The sequence below is a fragment of the Mustela erminea genome, chromosome 5, assembly GCF_009829155.1.
Source record: "Mustela erminea isolate mMusErm1 chromosome 5, mMusErm1.Pri, whole genome shotgun sequence".
Classification (NCBI taxonomy): domain Eukaryota; kingdom Metazoa; phylum Chordata; class Mammalia; order Carnivora; family Mustelidae; genus Mustela; species Mustela erminea.
Window position 1 is genome coordinate 139020117 of NC_045618.1, and position 20595 is coordinate 139040711.

General features: G+C 41.0%; 1 protein-coding gene across 3 annotated transcripts in view; it reads right to left on the bottom strand.

Annotated features, from left to right (window-relative positions):
• Window positions 1–20540, bottom strand: part of ATG2B (autophagy related 2B) — a 75140-nt gene extending 54600 nt beyond the window's left edge. For 2 of the 3 annotated variants that reach the window (XM_032345197.1, XM_032345198.1), the window contains exons 1-6: window positions 19924–20540; window positions 7677–7839; window positions 4533–4685; window positions 3531–3633; window positions 2023–2185; window positions 943–1122 (exon numbers count right to left, since the gene is read on the bottom strand). In XM_032345197.1, the coding sequence (XP_032201088.1) occupies window positions 943–1122; window positions 2023–2185; window positions 3531–3633; window positions 4533–4685; window positions 7677–7839; window positions 19924–20085 (924 nt within the window). In that variant the 5' untranslated portion in view covers window positions 20086–20540. The remainder of the gene's footprint in view (window positions 1–942; window positions 1123–2022; window positions 2186–3530; window positions 3634–4532; window positions 4686–7676; window positions 7840–19923) is intronic. The other variant, XM_032345196.1, reaches the window with a different exon arrangement.
• Window positions 20541–20595: the final 55 nt, after the last annotated feature.

Consider the following 20595-nt stretch of genomic DNA (forward strand, 5'->3'; position numbering starts at 1 on the left):
AGGCGGGCTGACTCAAGGATGGACTGCCAGAGATCCTCCATCCTCTGAAAATCTCCTGTGCATGCACGAGTCCTCATTGCTCCCTCTTCTTCAGTGTCCCCACAGCCATGTCTATACCCTTTATCACATGTTGTATTAAAGCAAAGACAGTATTTCCCTCTTCTCTGCATCTCCCCCAAGAAACTGCACAGGGCCTGGCATCTAGTAGTCACTCAAACATCTAGCTAGTTAGGCCAGTGAGTAAAGAAATGAACAAATCCTGATACTTTCTTAAACTACATTTCAGAGATTATATGGAAAATTGTTTTCAAAGTTTGAAAATAACACTTCACAAATACATTTTCAGACCAAATATAGGGCTTCCTGATTCTCCAGCAGACTGTCCAACACTGTTCCCTAAGAAACAAGTGCAGTTGTCTTTACAGGGTCTTCAAAAAGACATAAGACACCATGAAAAAAAAAAATCAATCTCTTTTCATAAATAACAACTATAAAAATGGTCATTCTGTTCAGAACACGCCTAGGTTGGCATTTTTACATGCATAAAATTAAACATCTTCTACAGTCAATTTCTTACTTCCAAATCTCTTCTCCTTTAAACTGAATGGTATGATAAAAGTCTTTAACAAATTCCTAATTTATTAACTCATCAATGTTTCTGAACTGCTAGAATGGGGGAAAGTGAGTGCAGGAGACAATGCTAACACCTGAGCATGAGCAGGGGCTAAAGACAGTGCTTACGTGAGGCCCTGAGACCTCAGGACAGAGGCACCAGCTGAGAGTAAGAATACAGACTCCAGGACAGAGGGCAGCCGACACACAGAACCACCCAGAGTAGCTAATCAGTAGCTAAACCAGTGTCTTATAGCTAAGACACATTTAATCACATTAAAGAATACCTGTACTTCTGTTTTAACTATAGAAAATGAAACAAACACTGACCTTAGCTCCAGGAAGCACTTCATTCTGTTTCAGCGTGAGACTCAACTCCAGTCTACCAATGAGCCCTCCAATCTGCACTGGGTCAGAGGGCGCTACCTCTGGTAAACTTCTAGTTAATTGTGGGTGCGGCTCATATACAATTTTGGGATTCCAGCTAGGTGACAGCTTTGGCTCAGTTTCCTACAATGAGGCAATAAGAATAAAGTAATTCTTTAAAACACTTTAGTGTAAATATCCCGCAATGCAAAATACAAATGTCAACTTAGAGCAAAGTATCTGGCATGAAAAACTGTACTATGTGACAATGAATAAACCAGTGACTTATAGCTAAGTAATAAAAGCAAATCATGGAAAAGGACTTTATGGAAAAAAGCACATCTATTCAAATTACAGCAATAAGAAAACTTAATAGACATTCTATAATCATAAAAATTTGAATAATGTAAAAGATAAATTATGGAAAGACTGATTTATAAAAGGCCTCACTACTCTTACAAAGGATTAATACAAAGTTCCTTAATTATAAAACTTTTTTAAGGTTTTTTTTTTAAAGTATGATTTGTAAGTTTTCAGCCATACATTCATTATGTAAGGTAAATGTGAACAAATGTGCTTTTGTTTTTACTATAAAAGTGTATTAGCTGTTAACATGCCATTTTCCCCACGTGGTACAGTATCCAGTGTTATATCCAGCACTGGCAGGAAAGGCATCAATCATAAATAGGAGTATTTTTAAAACTTTGAAAAGCAGGTCTCCATTACTGAGTATGTGGGTTAACTTCCAGATCAGATGGAAACTCACTAACACATATTCTATATCCTAGCACAACTTAATAGCCCTCCTTTAAACTATTTATTTATTTATAAATTTATTTTTGGAGAGGGAGAGAGCAACTTTTAAGCAGGCTTCATGCCCAGTGCAGAGCCCGATGCGGGGCTGGATCTCACGACCCTGAGATCATGACCTGAGCCGAAATCAAGAGTCAGACACTCAACTGACTGAGCTACCCAGGTGCCCCTAATTTAAACTTTTAAAAAATCTATGATTTAGTGTTTGTTTTCTTGGTTTGTTTTTCTTACCGCTGGTGCAGTTGAACACACTGGGGAAGATTTTGCTGACGCAGAAAACTCCTCCCAGAAGAGAGACACTCCGGAGAGCTGGAGTAACTTGTGAGCAAAGGCTGTGGGCTGATGCACATTAATTCCTGAGGCCTCATCAGCAGCTTCATCACAGTAGACAGTTCTCCATGTTCAAAACAGAAAACGTTGGTGTAAGAAAACCTACTTGCAAGTCTAAGAAACACACATAGCTTTTTAAGGTGAAGGGTTTTCTAGTGTCACCACTCCTCAGAAATTGCCTCATGTGGTCAGCATCAGAGCTTCACTACAGGAAAGGTTTTCACCAAGAGACCTCAACCTCAAGAAGGATAATTTTATGGGGCTCCTAAACTGGGGGGAGAGCTTCATAGCTTCCTAAAGTTCACCTCAAGGAAAACAATTCCTGTGCTCCCTCACAAACATTTCTTGGTAACAGACAGCATTTAGCTCCAAGTCACAAGCCCAAAATGAACGACATTTCTTGAAATCTTATGACTATTCTACAAGTTCTTAGGACTCACCATTTCATTTTCAACAAAATACAGAAGGTACTTCTACATCCATGAGATTTTAGATATTTTTTAATATACCATTTCAGGTAATCCAACCTAATTTCAAAAATCTGTTAACAATAACTATTTGACTAACAGGTAATTTAATGATGATAGAAAGACAGAAACCATAACGTATCTGCTTAAAATTTGGTAAAAGCTCCCAACAGATCCCTGTACAAAGTGTCTTTGGTGCTCAGTGCACACACTTCCTTCCGCACACTTCAGTCACATTAAGACACAGGTGAACAGTGACTACCTCAAGGGCAACCCTCTCGGTCTCCTCCTTCTTTGGGCACTTTGTACAGTCTGTATGTTATTGTACTCTCAAAAAACTTGGCTTTGCTCCCCACCAAACAAAACAAAACACAAACAGTGACGACCTCAAATCAACACTCAGCTATTTATAAGGCTCCAACTGGGCATACACGGAAAACGGAGTCCTGGTTTCCATCTTTTTAGTAAATCACTATCGCACAGATACTCTCACAGAATCCTCTCAAAGAAAACCATAGGCGTAGCCTTTCTCATGAAAGCAACACTTAGATCAAGCACAGGAAAGCAAAGACGACCTTCGTATTAAGGAGACGCGTCAAAACAAGGTATCACTAGTAAGAAAAAACTCAGGAGTGCCTTCAACTTAGCAGCGCTCACATACTCACAATTTTCATTTGACATTAACTAAAGAGAATCATTCACTCTGAATCCTACACAGTACTATATACAACTATACCTCAACTAGTACTTTTAGCTGTCAGTAATGGGATTAGAACGGATCTTGAAGAGCAGCGCTTTACCTGGAAACAATACGATGTAGTAGTAACTCAACAGCATCACTTCTAATCTCTAAAAGCATCATGAAATTTAATAAAAGTCAGCTCTTACTATTTATACAAGAAAAGAATAAGGTTGTTTATCCTCAGATATAAGAAGTCTTACCTTTCTATTCGAATTTCAAGTGCAGTTCCAGTTTTGGAATTTTCTGGCACATGTTCAATTCTCAAGACAGTGTCTATAAACGTGACTTTCACTCTTCTTAGTACTAGAGCAAACAGGTAACTGTCAACATGAGACCACATGTATACGAAATAAAAATTTCTAATGAAAAGAATAATTACCAGTTTAATAAGAACTTACAAAATAAAGTAAAATCCCCAAATCTTGAGTTTGGAAATAAGACATTTTGCCCTACTGAGCACCTACCCCAACACATCCCAACAGATACATGTGCAACGCCTAACACTCTCTGAACTCTAAACCCTTCATCATACAAGCATAATAAAAGACACAGAGTTGAAACTAAGATACAAAAGGACATGAAATTAAATTGAATATTTAAAATAACCTCAATTCTAAAGTTAAATTGAATATTTAAAATATTCAATTCAATTCTAAAGTTAAATTGAATATTTAAAATAACCTCAATTAAATTGAATATTTAAAATAACCTCTCAGGCTCTCTGCTCAGCAGGGAGCCAGCTTCCCTTCCTCTCTCTCTCTCTGCCTGCCTCTCTACCTACTTGTGATCTCTGTCGGTCAAATAAATAAATAAAATCTTTTTAAAAAGGGGGTAGGGGGCACCTGGGTGGCTCAGTGGGTTAAGCCTCTGCCTTCGGCTCAAGTCATGGTCTCAAGGTCCTGGGATCAAGCCCCGCATTGGACTCTCTGCTCAGTGGGGAGCCTGCTTCCTCCTCTCTCTCTGCCTGCCTCTCTGCCTACTTGTAATCTCTGTCTGTCAAATAAATAAATAAAATCTTTAAAATAACCTCAATTCTAAAGTTCTGAAGTGAGAAGAGAAACTCCTTAAAAAAAAAAAAAAATCACTCCAATGGATTTTCCTTATATAAGGCTTACTAAAAAGAAAGGTACTAAATTACTGGGGGGGGGGGGGGGGGGGAGAAAAAAAAAGAAAGAAAGAAAAGAAAATGCTCAAAGCCAAACCTGTTTCAATGGTTTCAGCAAACTTTTCAAGTCCTTCAAAAGGCTGCGATGCTTCTCCTTGTTCATCTGTTAATTTCTGGCTAAGACATTCTTTTGCCAATTGCATACTGCTGGTCATGAAACTTGACCAATACATAGGCTCAGAACCAGTTGCTGCAGAAAATACAGATTAGTCCTAAATAACTTCTCATAGTTACAACAAAGCCATTTCTTAAAATGTCACATTTGAAATAAATTCTTAATCCTTATTTAACATATTTAACATCATGGTATTTAACATCATGGTATTACCTAGGCATATGATATTCTATGAGATTTAAGCATCACCTTATAACAACTAAGAGAAAAAAAAAATCACAGAAAGAAGTCCAGAGATACGTGTTCTCATTAAATGATACGTATCTGTCAAATGTTAACTTATGAATTCATTCAACAAGTATTTAATGCATGCATGGTACGGTTCAAAATACTGTAGAACAGGGGTCAACAAATTTCTTTTGGCAAGGGTCAGATGGTAAATAATTTAGGCCTTGTAGGCCCTACAGGGCCTCTACCCTGACTACTCAACACTCTCACTCTAGTGCAAAAGCAGGCTGAGAGAATAAGGAAATGAATGAGTATGGTAGTGTTCCAATACAAATTTATTTACAAAAATATAACAGCTCAAATTTGGCCTACAGGCAATAGTTAGATGACCCTGCTGTAGGGGACAGAAAAATAATGATTAATTCTCCCCACAGAGAGCCTACAATATAGTGGAAGAAATGAGATATGGTTAAGAAGAATTAGTAAGCAACTATGCAATGTCAACAGAAAACACGGATGGCTAAACCAAGAGGCTGACTGTTCCCATGGACAGAATTTAATAGGAAACCTGGTAGAGGTGGCATCTGACCTAGGCTTTAGAAGGTCAGTATAAATGTAGGTAAAATAGAAGAACATCCTTGAAGAATCCATGAACTGGGAAAAATCCTTCCCAGATCATCCCTCAAAGAATGGCGCTACACTTCCTTACATTATTCAAAACAAACTGACAGATTACTACAATTACTGATTCCCAAAATGGAATTTAAAAATCCTTCTCGTGGAATATTTTTAAAGGCAGAATATTTGACTTTCCATAGGAAAATATTATTCTATCTACTCATCATGGTTAAAAAAATAAAATATTCTTGTTAATTAAATGCCATTATCAAGGAGGATTTCCATGCACAGACTACCATTTTCAAAGTAAAGGTGCTACTAATTCTAATAAGCATAATTTAAACTCTGGTGTTCCAGAAAGTATTTAGGATTATAATTCTTCAAGTATTTCTTGACCAACATCACTTGCCACTCAAAGAATTTAAATTCAGAATTTAAGATGATTTAGATGGTGACTCTACTGGCTTAAAAAATACATACACATACACACACACACTCCAAAGCAGAAAATCTGAGCTATTTAACAGAGCACAGTGGCTAAGAATACGGACTCCAGAACTAGATGGCCTGGGTTAAGATCCCAAATTTCCACTGAACTAGCTATGACCTTGGACAAGTTACTGAATTCACCTGCGCTTCGATGTCCTGCTCCATAAAAATGGAGGTAACAAACTCTATTTCAAACAGCCATGATAAAATAATATTGGTAAAGCACTCACAACAGCATCTGGCATGCAAGAAGCACTATACACATGTTTAATAAGTCAGAAAATGGCATATATATAACTAAAGCTACCACCCAGATTTACTTATATAACTTACTACTTTAAAGCTTTTCCCTCCCAAATTTTTCTTTGAAAAATTTCAATCCTAAGGAAGAGGTGAAAATATGGAGCAATGAACACCTGCACAGCCTTCATTTAGACTCATCACAGCTACACACACACACACACACACACACTCTCTCTCTCTCATCCTTTTGCTGACCTATCTGAAGGTAAACTGCAGGCACCCTAACACTCCCAAAGATAACTCCTAAGAATACAAATATTCCCATGCGAAAGCTCAGTGACATGAACACGCCCAAGAAACACAACACTGACAAAATACTATCTTCTATAAATTCTACACCCAAATTTCCCAGCTGTCCCAGTAATATCCTTCATAACAAAGACAAACAAAAACACAGGATTATCTACTGCAGTTATTCCTGACTTATTCTTCTTTAATCTGGAACAATTCCTCTACCTTTCTTGTCTTTCTTGATACTGATACATCAAAAGAGTACCAGTTAGCCTACAGAATGTCCCTTATTTTAGATTTGTCAAATCCTTCTTCCTTACGATGCGATTCAGACTATGCACTTGTAACAGGAACAGTATATACATGACATGTCTTTGTCAGCCGTCACATCAGGACCCACATCATGGCCCTCTGACCCACTACTGATGGGACGAAGACTGACCATTAAGGTTGCTGTGGCAACTATCAATTTCCTCCACTGCGTCAAGAAACATTTTTCTCTCTGTAAACAGTGTGTCATCAAGGGGAAGTATGTTGGTACATCACAAATCAAGCTCCTCAATGACCTGTCACCAGGCAGGGTTAGGAATCACTGATTATTACCACCTCCATCAGTTTTTACCATGGTTGTCAAAACCATGGTGATGGTCTATCATTTTTTTCTACTCTAGTAAGTTGACATTCTACTGCAACAAAGAGCTTTCCCTTCTTCCTGCCTCCCTTACATACAGATTTGTATATATGGACGTAACAGTATTTGTAACAGTATGGACATAGAACTTTTTTTTTTTAATTCCACATGTTATAATCCATTTATTGTCATTAGTCCCAGATTTGGCCAAAGAGAGCACCCACAAGTCCAGTCCTCTGTCCTTTTAACATTTCTCCATCAATCTTTGAGCACTTCCTTAGTTTCTGGAACAATACTTTGAAACTTTAAAACACATGTCATTTTATATAAGTGGTAACAAATAATTAACCAAATCATCAGTATACTAAAGTTCCTGTGGGTAAACAGGGCAAGAAGTAACACTAAAGGTAAAATCACACACCCCCAAGTCCTAATATTTTATCTACTGATAATCTCACAAATAAATGCTAAGTAATAAATACTGAATTTAATACAGTGAGGTTACTTCCCCAATCTGCGAAGAATACAATAAAAACAAACAAAACAGAAACACATAACACACCTACCTAGGCGGGGTCTAGGCCGGAAGACCATTTCTAGCCCTTTCACTTCCAGTGCACAATTCTCCTGCAGCAAGGAGCCCCACGGAACTGATAGAGAAATTGACTGTATGAATCCTTCAGTGACTTCTAAAGGCGCATCTGCTGACTCCAGGATCTCATTGAGACACTAAAGAGAAAAACCAAAAGCGTTTTGAAATCACAGGAATGAGAACTCAAAATTGTTAACTTATTCAAAGACATTGAGTATGCGCATGTATGTGTGTCAGACACTACGGATACGGAAACCAGAATCCAAGATAAAGATTCTCCATCCTCAGAAGTTTACAAGATAGCTTACTATTTAAGACATACATAAATAAGGTGTTATGAGCTACATGAAAGAGGAAATGCACTGTACTCTTTTGGAGAATGTAACAGAACCTAACCCGGAGACCCAAGGCAGGCCACCTAAGAAAATGCCATTTAAAAGTGAGACCAGAGAAGGCTGAGGAGTTAACCAAACTAAGTGGTCCAGACAGAAACAGCAGTGTGTGGAATAATCAAAGAAAGCAGAGGTCAGAGAGCACAAGCCCATGGACCTGAGACATAAAACTTTTTGAGAAGGAAAGGCTACTTTAGGCTCTAGTGTAGTGTACTAAGGTAAAGAGCCAGAGATAAAACTACACAGATAAGGGAGAGTGAAATCCAAACAGCCTTGTAATTCATGTTAAAGACTCTAACATTTATCTAAGAGCAAAGTGAAGCCACTGAAAGGTTTTAAGCAGGAAACCGTGATGAGATTAGAACTCTGTTCAGTTCTGCTACCAAGACAAGCACGTATTGGAAGAAAGCAAAACTTAGGCAGAAAGGCCGTTCTGAGTAAGAAAAGCTAGGGAAATTGGTTTGGTGAGGACAATGACACTGAGGATAGTATGAAGTGGACAGATTTTTTGTACAATATTAGTAAGTAGAATTAACTGGCATAATGAGAAATAATGAAAAGAAAGAATGAAGAATGACTTCCAGGTTGGGGAGCTGGGCAGCTGGTCAGCTAGCGGTGCCATTTACTGAGAAAAAACCTGGAGCAGGTTAGGGGAAGCTCGGTAGCAGAGTTCCAAAGAGTACATGTGAGCAGACATCTAGGCAGCGATATCCAGGAGGCAGTTGGATATCCTGGTCTAGATGTCTGGACAGCCATCTGGGCTGAAGATACAGAAGGGTATTATGAATCCTGAGGGCCAATGAAGCCCTAGGGTGAGGAGAGACAGCCTTTGGGAACTTGTATAGGGTTAAATGACAAGAGGCCTAGGAATAAGTCCAAATAAACACCAACATTTAAGAATTAAGAATCTGGGGTGCCTTAATGCTCAGTCAGTTGGGTGTCAGACTTGATTTCAACTCAGGTCATGACCTCAGGGTTGTGAGATCCAGCCTTACATCAGGCTCCACGCTGGGCATGGAGCCCACCTGAGGAACCTGCAAAGTAAATTAGAAAAAGAGCAGAGAGGTAGAAGGAAAATCAAGAAAGCCTTACATCCCCCAAAATCGTGGAAAGACAAGTATAAAAAGTGGAGCAGTGCAATAAAAGGCAAAAAGAGGTCAAAGATTTTTGAGTGTCCACTGGATTTTCTTAATATTTAGGGTACTAATGATGTGGTAGGGAAAACCAGACTACAACAGAAGGAAGACAAAATGGATATAAATATACTTAATAAAAATAATTAAGTGTATTTCTTGACAATGTACTTTATAAATTAAAATAACAGGGCACCTGGGTGGCTCAGTGGGTTAAAGCCTCTGCCTTCGACTCAGGTCATGATCCCAGGGTCCTGGGATTGAGCCCCGCATAGGGCTCTCTGCTCAGCAGGGAGCCTGCTTCCTCCTCTCGCTGCCTGTCTCTCTGCCTACTTGTGATGTCTGTCTGTCAAATAAATAAATGCCAGTGTATATGTAAGGTACTTCTTTCTGCACGCTATGGTGAATAGCAGTGTCATAATTCTTTGTCTACCTAATGCTGAGTGTTGAGATTTAGACTGGCTCACATTTTATCATTGTATGTCACTACTTTAGAAGGCTTTCTTCATGCTGATGTTTGTGTAACCCTACAGACTTTCTGAAGAGTACATGGGCATGGGTGGTTTTAAGGTAAACACATTCATATCCTCAATTCCACAAATACACTCTGTTCTAAAACTGACCTTCCTGAGAAGAGTACTTAACCGTGGCACCATGTTGCTTCTCCTCTCCCATATTCCCTTGTACAATCTCCCTTTTTCCACTTCGCCAAAAAGGCTTATCTTTTCCCTTCCCAAATCCTTTGTGCACTGCCCAGGGTATAAAAATCTCCAGGAAGCACCAACAGTAAGTTTGCCAGTCTTTCCCTATCTTATACATATCTTTGGCATGACACTCAAAGTCAAAGAACTAAGTGATGTTGCTATTACAAAATCCCTTCAATTCTCATCTACTTATTGATGACTCAGGGCTGTAACTATTTTAAAAACTTAAAATGAAATTTATGACGAGCTCTATCAAATTCTAGTTGTAAGTATATTCATTTATGGGCACATGAACTAATCAGGGAAAATGGGGAAAGCCACCCACCCACATCACTAAGCAATGTATTCCCAGAGCACCTGGGTGGCTCATTCGATTAAGTACCTCCCTTTGGCTCACATCATGATCCTGGGGTCCTGGGATTGAACCCCGCAGTGGGTTCCCTGCTCAGCAGGGAGACTGCTTCTCCTTCTCCCTCTGCCCCTTACTCCCAACCCCTGCTTGTGCTTTAACAGAATAAAATCTAAAGATAAAAAGTATTTCCAATAGAACTTTTCATATTTAGTTATTAGTTATAACACTTAGTTATTATTGTTTTGATCAACTGTACTTATAATCTGTACTTATAATAATCAGTTCCAGAGGGAAAAATGTTAATACTTAAAAAGCCTAATGATTACCTGAAGGAAATACTGTTAAGATCAATACGGGAAGCCCTTAGAGGAACAAAGGAAACCACTAAAAAAACTCAAAAAACATCAAGTGAGGAAATCATTAAAGCAATTAAAACAGGAATTAAACTTTAAAATAAATTAGAAAAAAATATTTAATGCAAAAGAAAGCTGTACAGTAATAGTAAATTTTTAAATATGATCAATTTCAATTTAGTTACTTTTTTTTAAAGATTTTATTTATTTGACAGAGAGAGAAAAAATCACAAGTAGGCAGAGAGGCAGGCAGAGAGAGAGAGGGGAGGAAGTAGGCTCCCCGCGGAGCAGAGAGCTCGAGGTGGGGCTCGATCCCAGGACCCTGGGACCTGGACCTGAGCTGAAAGCAGAGGCTCAACCCACTGAGCCACCCAGGTATACCTAGTTACATTTTTATTGTAGAGAAATCACAGCATGATCAATAAAAGACTTAAGCATAAAATATATAAATTAAGATAAACTTCTGCAACGCAAGATGGACATAAGAGTTCAATGGGAAAAGATACAATGTTAAATTTCCAACTATTAATGAAGAGCTTGTTCAAGAATTTTTAAATGTATAATGGTGGGTATTCAGATCCTACTGGGTGAAAATATGTATTTTTTATATTAATATTTACAACACAATAAAAATTATTCTCTACAACTATTTAAAATGTTTCAAAAGAAAACTAAAGGCCAAGCTGGAGTCACTTGCCCCCCCCAGGACAGCAAATTGACTTAACTACAGTTTCAACCTCTCCAGGAATGAAATTTTACCCCCATCAATCTGGATTTTCTTGTTGGCAACCAATGAGGTAATCTGTCTCATGGGCTCTCCACCCCAAAGGAAGATGAGGTAATCCACCTAAAACTCTTGTTCTTTATGTTGTGCGGACCTACACAGAGCAATGATGAGTACTACTAGGAATTCAAGGTATATTTGACAGTATGCAGAAAGAAAAACATTAAATTACATTTCTCTTTGTAGGTACCATAAAACTAACTAGGAAACTACACCCTTATTAGTTTAAACCAAGGCATCAGGATTCAAAGAGATAAAATAGAGCATTAAAATTAGAAAGACCTGGGGTGCCTGGGTGGCTCAGTGAGTTAAAGCCTCTGCCTTCGGCTCAGGTCATGATCCCAGGATCCTGAGATTGATCCCAGGGTCCTGGGATCAAGCCCCACATCAGGCTCTCTGCTCAGTGGGGAGCCTGCTTCCCTCTCTCTCTCTGCCTACCTCTCTGCCTACTTGTTCTCTCTCTCTCTGTGTCAAACAAATAAATAAAATCTTTTTAAAAAATTAGAAAGACCTGACTTAAATTAACATTTGATTAGCATGTATTACATACAGGACACCACACGACACTGTTTTATCTATGTTACTGCACTGAATCATCATAATAGCTCTCTGAAGTACCGCTCGTATTTTCGTGCCTGTTTTACAGATAAAGCAAATGAGATCAGAAGAGTTATCATCTCTGGGAGAGATGAGATTAAGGGCTACTACTTCATACTCAATACATTCCACACATACATACACACACACTTCATCTTTCTTTACCATTTGAATTTTTTGCAACGAGCATGTTAATTATATAATAAAAGCAAATAATTTAATATACTAAAGATTTTAAAATACACACACACACACACACACACACACACACACACACATATATATATATATATATATATATATATATATATATATATATATATATATATATACAGGCAATGCCAGCCTCTGTAACATGGGATCTGTTATCAGACATCTAGGAAAATGGATTTGATAGAATTCTCTTCCCAATAAATACCACGTTTTCATCTGTTTCAATTTTGTGGCTACCTTAAACTTTTAACAGTTCAGAAAGGGTGTTTTATGGCATTGAAGAATAGTATTAAAAGAAATAATCTGGTAATGTTAAGATAATAGTTCTGAAAAGAGTCAACAGTTCAAGAATTTATACTGCACCACGAAGGTACAAAATACCATCTCTAAACAGATGTTTAAATAGGTCATACAGATACAGTCTGTAAATGTACTTGGGCAAAATCCCCTATATTCACTATCATAAAGTACTTCGAAATTCACTCATTCTGTGAAACTACAAGGTCTACCACAGGAGAGTAAGACAAAATTCTCAGCCTACTTGGCCAAATGGATTCCCTGTTACCTACTCAGGCAACATTTTCCTCATTAGCCCAAAGCAGTACATTCTTGTGACTAATTCTTAACCTAAAAGAGCTACCTGAAGTGCTCAGCAGATGTCCTATCACAGATTAGACTTTTTCTTATGCTGAAGGCCCTTTTGCTTTCAGTTATCAGTGAGTTTCATGCACAAAGATAGAAAAAGAGAAGTTAACACTGGTCTACTGCACCATTTGGCATAGAATTAGTAATTGATGTTATCTGAACTAAAGATAATTTTATTACGTACACCAGTATAAGCAGGAAAGCAACAGAGAGATTAAGTTGAAATCAAGGTCTTGTCTTTTTTTTTAAATCAATGTCTTAATGTCTATCTTCCTGGACATACTGAACTTCTGTGAAGAAAGGGTCTTTATCCACTTCTATATACCCCAGCTCCTCACAGTGACACCTGCTAGGAACCCAATAAATGTAAATGAACCAATTGATGAAAAAATTTCAGTTAAAAAAGTAAGAATAAAGTCAAAGTCTTAAAGAATTTCCTTCTTTCAGTATTTTAAACTTTCAGCCACTTCCTTGGGAAAACAATTTTTGAACATATGAACCCACTACAGTTGTACAATACTTTCAAACACTCCGCTTCTATTCCTCCCTCCCACCCCTAAGCCCTTCCAAGGTAATGATCTCCAAAGTGCATTATATGTATCCCAGAGAGCATAACAGAGGATTTATAAGTATATGAGAAGTTAGACATTCTATATTCAACTCTTCCACATTTTTAGATTTAAAAGTTGTGCCAATATTTAATATACACATGGGCATTGATTACTCTCACACCATTCATCAGACTGGCACAAGGTGAAGGTTCCACACTGGGGAAATGTTAAGCGTGGTGCCCCCACTTGGATATTCCATTTCAGCACACTGACAGTTATTTCGCATAGATTCTACATTAATAAAAACAGATCGGGGGAGGGGCATCTGAATGGCTCAGCGGGTTAAAGCCTCTGCCTTAGGCCCACGTCATGATCCCAGGGTCCTCGGATCAAGCCCCGCATCGGGCTCTCCTGCTCAGTGGGAAGCCTGCTTCTCTGTCTACTTGTGATCTCCGTCTGTCAAATAAATAAATAAAATCTTAAAAAAAAAAAAAAAACAGATCAGGGGGCCTGGGTGGCTCAGTGAAGCCACTGCCTTTGGCTCAGGTTATAATCAGAGTCCAGGGATACCCACATCAGGCTCCTTGCGAAGCATGGAGCCTGCTTCTCTCCTGACTGCCATTCCCCCTGTTTGTGCTTGCTCTCTCCACCTCCCTCTCTCTCTCTGTCAAATAAATACATAAAAATCTTTTTAAAAAATTATAAAATAAAGGGTGACTGGGTGGTTCAGTGGGTTAAGCCTCTGCCTTCAGCTCAGGTGATGACCTCAGGATCCTAGGATCCAGGCCTACACTGGGCTCACGCTCTCTGCTTTGCAGGGAGCATGCTTCCCCTCTCTCTCTCTCTCTCTGCCTACCTCTCTGCCTACTAGTGACCTCTTTTCTCTCTCAAATAATTTTTAAAAATCTTTAAAATAAAAAAATAATAATAAAATAAAAATAAAAACAGATCTCGAAACAGTAGGGTCTTTGTAAAGAGACAGAATGTGACAAAAACTTTGATTTCCTGGTTTTCTTAAGGCCAAATATTTAAGAGTTGAATTTAAAGATGATAAGCAGCTTTCTTCTACACAAAGAGTTCTAAATATACTGTTTATGTGATGACCCATAGCTATTAATAGCGCATGCTACCTAGTGGGCATATTCCAAAAAACAAAACAGACCATCTTTTCAAAGTGAAGTTATCACTTTAGGGGCACCTAGGTGGCTCAGCTGGTTAGGTGTCTTGACTCTCGATTTCGGCTCAGGTCATGATCTCAGGGTAGTAAGACCAAGCCCTGTCTTGGGCTCTGCACACAGCATGAACTCTGCTTGAGACTCTCTCTCTCCCTCTCCCTCTGCATACCCCCAAAAGGAAGTCAAGATATCACTTTAATAATGAATGAGCAAATAACTGCTTCTCAGCGCACCGGCTGGCTAGGTTGGTAGAGTGTGAGACTCTTGATCTTGGGATTGTGAGTTTAAGCCCCATGTTGGGGAAGAGATTACTTAAAAATAAAATCTTAAAAAAAAAAAAAATGAATGAATGAAAGAAAGAAAGAAAGGAATGAAAAACGAAAAACTGGAGCACCGGGGTGCTCAGTTGGTTGAGTCTTCCGCCTTCAGCTCAGGTCATAATCTCAGGGTCCTGGGATCGAGCCCCTGCTTCGGGCTCTCTGCTCAGCAGGGAGACTGCTTCTCCCTCTCCTCCCCCAAACCCTGCCTTGTGTTCTCTCGCTCTCCGTCAAATAAGTAAATAAAATCTTTAAAAAGAAAAAAAAAAAATGAAAAAGTGATTTTCAAAGGATACCTGTATTGCAGAGAAGACATTCTGGAAAATTGTATTTGGAAATGTTTCCATACATACATGATTTTGTTATTAAAACTATTAAAAATAGTCTATTTTTTAAAGTCCTCTACATAAATTATAAAAGATTTGAAAACACAAAAAGATTATCCCAGTGAATCAAAAAGTCTTAAAAGAATTTTAAAAAATAGGTTCAAGGGGCACCTGGGTGGCTGTGGATTAAAGCCTCTGCCTTCGGCTCAGGTCATGATCCCAGGGTCCTGCAAATTGGGGGGGGGGGGGGCTCTGCTCAGCAGGGAGCCTGCTTCCTCCTCTCTCTGTCTCAGCCTGTCTCTCTGCCTACTTGTGATCTCTGTCTGTCAAATAAATAAATAAAATCTTTAAAAAATAAAATAGGTACTAAAGTTAACCTTTTATATATATAAAAATCCAACAACTTCCAATCAATTGGCAAGAAAAACTGAGACTAAGGAAGAAGGGAATGTAACAACCAATTTCAACACAATCCTGTGCATAACTGATTTTTTTTTTTTAAGATTTATTTATTTGACAGAGAGAAATCACAAGGCGCCCTGCATAATTGATTTTTGAGAATCTAAACATTACGAATGTCGCCAATGATGTGATTCTTACATTTGGATCTATGAATCTTTGCCAGGTATCTTGTTTCACTCATGAAAATCATTAAAATCAAGAGTCAAAAGCAACTGAATGTGGAATCAGAACTTTGAAGAGTTGGGACACCTGAGTAGCTCAGTCAGCAGAGTGTCTGCCTTCTGCTCAGGTCCTGATCCCAGAGTCCTGGGATGAGTCCTGTGACCCGTTCCCTGCTCAGCTGGGAGCCTGCCTCTCCTTCTGCCTTCCGCTCCGGAGCCCTGTGTGTGCAGATTCACACACGCACGCTGTCAATCTCTGGCAAATAACATAAAATCATTAATATTTAAAAAAAAGAACTTTGAAGAGTTATAGCTAAGTGTCACATCAAAATGTATCCTAGTTCATACACAGCACACTAGAATTGATAAATCAGCAAGAACAAATGTCTACTGAATGCTTTACTATTTTAACTGGGCATATCCTTTGCCTTCAAGAAACAGAACAAATCATAATCTCAAATTAAGTCTAGCCATAAACTGTTATGTTAACAATCCTGAAGTCAAACTGTAAATTCAATTATTACCACCTGGGGACCCTGGGTGGCTCAGTTAGTTAAGCATCCAACTCTTGATTTGGGCTCGGGTCATAATCTCAAAAGAGTCCTGAGATCGAGGTTCGAATCCATGTAGGGCTCTACTTAAGATTCCTCTCTCCCTTGCTCTCTCTCCCCGCCCTCACCATCTTCACCACAAACCCCCTCTGTCCACCCCCCGCACATGTGTGTTCTCTCAAAGAGAAACAAAACATGAAAAAACAAAATAGAACCAAAAAAACAAAATATCACTACCTCTGATTTCCCATGAAGATTAAAACTACACAAGTAAGAGTGCCTGGCACAGTGCCTGAAATAAACAGATGCTCAATAAACTTAACCGCCTTTTCCCTAGCTTGAAGCCATGTGATTAGAGAATAAGGGGCTTGGGGTACCTGGGTGGCTCAGGGGGTTAAGCCTCTGCCTCTGGCTCAGGTCATCATCTCGGGGTCCTGGGACTGAGCCCCGAATTGGGCTCTCTGCTCAGCAGGGAGTCTGCTTTCTCCTATCTCTCTGCCTGCCTCTGCCTCTCTGCCTACTATGATCTCTGTCAAAGAAATAAAATCTTTTAAAAAAGAGAGAGAGAGAGAATAAGGGGCTTAAGAATGACAGATTTGAATTTTCACAGTACCACTTGTTATCTGACTCTGGGCACATTTTTTAATTCCAACTTTAAAATAGAAATAGTAGGGTGCCTGGGTGGCTCAGTTGGTTAAGCCACTGCCTTCGGCTCAGGTCATGATCCCAGAGTTCCAAGAACGAGTCCCACGTGGGGCTCCCAGCTCCATGAGGAGTCTGCTTCTTCCTCTGACCTTCTGTCCTCTCATGCTCACTCTCGCGCTCTCTCTCAAATGAATAAATAAAATATTTTTTAAAAATGAAATAAAACAGAGAGGCACCTGGATGGATCAGTCATTAAGCATCTGCCTTTGCCTCGGGTCGTGATCCTGGGGTCCTGGCATGGAGCCCCGAATCAGGTTGCCCCCCCCCCACCCCGCGGCGGGAAGCCTGCTTCTCCCTCTCCCACTCCCCCTGCTTGTGTTCCCCTCTCTCGCTGTGTCACTCTCTGCCAAATAATAAATAAAATCTTTAAAATATATATATATAAATAATAATATCCACCTTATTAGGTTAATGTGACAAGTCATTAAAAAATAATGCCTAGGGCGCCTGGGTGGCTCAGTGGGTTAAGCCACTGCCTTCGGCTCAGGTCATGATCTCAGGATCCTGGGATCGAGTCCCGCATCGGGATCTCTGCTCAGCAGGGAGCCTGCTTCCCTCTCTCTCTCTCTGCCTGCCTATCTGTCTACTGTGAACTCTCTCTGTCAAATAAATAAATAAAATCTTTAAAAAAAAAAAAAAAATGCCTAAAGTCACTCAACCCATAAAAGACAATAAATGTCTAATCCTCCTCCTCTAAGATAGCTTATTCATACCTATACTAGAAGTATGTAGATTCATGGGTCACTGAATTTAAAAATATCCATCAGAGGGCGCAGGTCATGATCCCAGCCAGGGTCCTGGAATCAAACACCACGTTGGGCTCTCTGCTCAGCAGGGAGCCTGCTTCCCTACCCCTCTCTCTGTCTACCTCTTTGCCTACCTGTGATCTTTGTCTGTCAAATAAATAAATAAAATCTTTTTTTTTAATTAAAATTTTAAAAAAATATCCATCAGAATCCCTATCTTCAGCAACGAATTACAGCAATATACTACCCTGACACAATGTGTGGCATGGAATGCGCAATCCATTAATGTTTATTGAACTCCGGTGAATTACTACAGCTGTCACTAAGCCAACAGGCAGCCTGGGCTAGCACGCCCTAGCCTGGCGTGAGACTAGGTCTACGCACACCAGTGCTCTTTCCACTATCATTTGTGGTCTCCCTAATTAACTCATCTACTTACAGAAAAAAAATACATGTTTATTCATATTAGTACAAATTCATCGAAGGCTCTTAAGATGTTAGCATAATTTGAGTTTTTCGGGTTTCTGAGGCTAAGGAAGTCACTACTCTTAACAAACACTTTTATATGAAAGTAAAAAATAGGGGACGCCTGGGTGGCTCAGTTGGTTAAGCAGCTGCCTTCGGCTCAGGTCATGATCCCAGGGTCCTGGGATCGAGTCCCACATCGGGCTCCTTGCTCGGCAGGGAGCCTGCTTCTCCCTCTGCCTCTGCCTGCCTCTCTGTCTGCCTGTGCTCGCTCGCGCTCTCTCCCTCTGTCTCTGAAAAATAAATAAAATCTTTAAAAAAAAAAAAAAAAAAAAGAAAGTAAAAAATACTGCATCTGCCTTCGGCTCAGGTCATGATCTCAAGATCCAGGAACTGAGCCCCACATCCAGCTTCCTGCTCAGCAGGGAGCCTGCTTCTCCCTCTCCACCCTGCTCATGTGTTCTCGCGTGGGCTCTCTCTCGCTCTCTTTCTCTAATAAATAAAATCTTTTAAAAAAAGATAAAAAATATTTAAACTTTTTAAACAGTTTAAATGGGGGGGAGGTCCTTTTGTTTTCAACTATCACCAGCAAGTCACCCTTGTTTATAATTTCCTAAATGTAATCTGTGTAGGAATGCTTTTAGAAGAGTGAAACTCTACAACTGGCACAACCAATTCCAACCTCCAGCAGCAAACTCCGGCCAAGAAATGAAGCGTTGGGGGAAGGAGAGAAGCGGCTTCATTCTTGCTCAACTCAAGGCTGAATACAGTTTGAGAGAAAGGACTACGCACTGAATATACAAATGCAGGTACAACTGTATGGGGCGAGTTAAACAACACCTGTAAGACACCTGTAACACCCACAGAGTCAACTCACAGCCTCTGGCTGACAGATACCAAACAGGTTTTTAAAGGTCTGAAAATTGCAGCCTCAGCGCTTTTGCAACACCTGCTTTTACGATCTGTCACGTGAAGCCAATAAGCACAACTAACCGGCACTACTAGGGCCGCACAACCACTCACAGGCTGGCCTCGTAAACGTATGTCAAGTGAACGCAGGTAAACCCGGCGGTCGGAGGCCTTCGCCTAACTTCCTTCCAGATGGCAGACGCGGTACGGGGACCGCGGTGCTCCAGCAGCCAACCCAAATAAGTAAAGGAATAACGAGGAATTCGGACATCCCCAAAGGTCTTCCTCATCCTCAGTCTTTCCACCAGAGTGCCATCCCACGAAATAGGATTTGTTTGCCACGGTAACCCGCGACCCCTGCTACCCAAGGGTCAGCCCCTGTCACCACCTCCCAGGGACCCCTCGAGGCCAGCTTCCCAAAGCCCCCAAACCACTAACACAACTGCTTCCTTCAATGTAGACTCCATCACCTCCGTTAAGTTTCTGACGCACGTGATTTGGGGACGCAAACTTGCTAGAAACAGACTCAACACTCGCACACGTTTCTGTGAGCCCTGCCACACTTGGATCCGAACGATTCCCAGGGAGGGGCTGAACGTCAACAAGCTCGGGGGACACTCGCTCAAATCGCCCTTAGGAGGGGAGCGAGACCCTCCCGGCTGGCCGCCGGCGGCTCTTACCCATTTGTCCAAGGGGACTTGGGCGAGGGACCCGGTGCCCTGGTACAGGTCCAGGCTGAGCTGCTCCAGGCTCAGCTTCTCCTGCAGGAAGTGGCCCAGGTACCTCTGCAGGAGGTACCGACAGGCCCTCTTCTTGATGGACTCGGAAAACGGCCAAGGCATGATGAGGGCTGACGACGCGGCCCGCGGGGGCTGCAGGCGGCGACTCCGGCGCTGGGGCCCAGGCTTCCGCTCCAGGCCGCGGCGGCGGCGGTGCCTCGGGTCCCGGCCGGCGTCCCGGGTCCGCGGCGGGGCCTAAGCCCGGGACAGCCCCTCCATGCCCGCTCGGCGCCGGGCGTCCCTCAGGGCGACCCCATCATCCGCGCCGCGCGGCTCGCGCTAGGCCTGGCGGGGACCCGCCACGGGGTGGGAGTGCGGGGGCCTCCGCGAGGATCCTCGCAGCCACCGGATGAGGATGCAAGAAAACACGGCGGGAGGCGGCAGGGCCCGAGGCAGATACGGAGGCGCACTCCTCCACAGCCGCGGCGCGACGAATTTGTTGTCATCCGCGGGGCGCGCTCCCGGTTCTGGGACGCTCCCGGCGCGTTCGCGACACCCACACTCGCGGCGCGCGGCCGGCGCTGGCGGAAGTGACGCCACACTAGAGCTGAGGAGGCGGGGACAAGGCCCTGA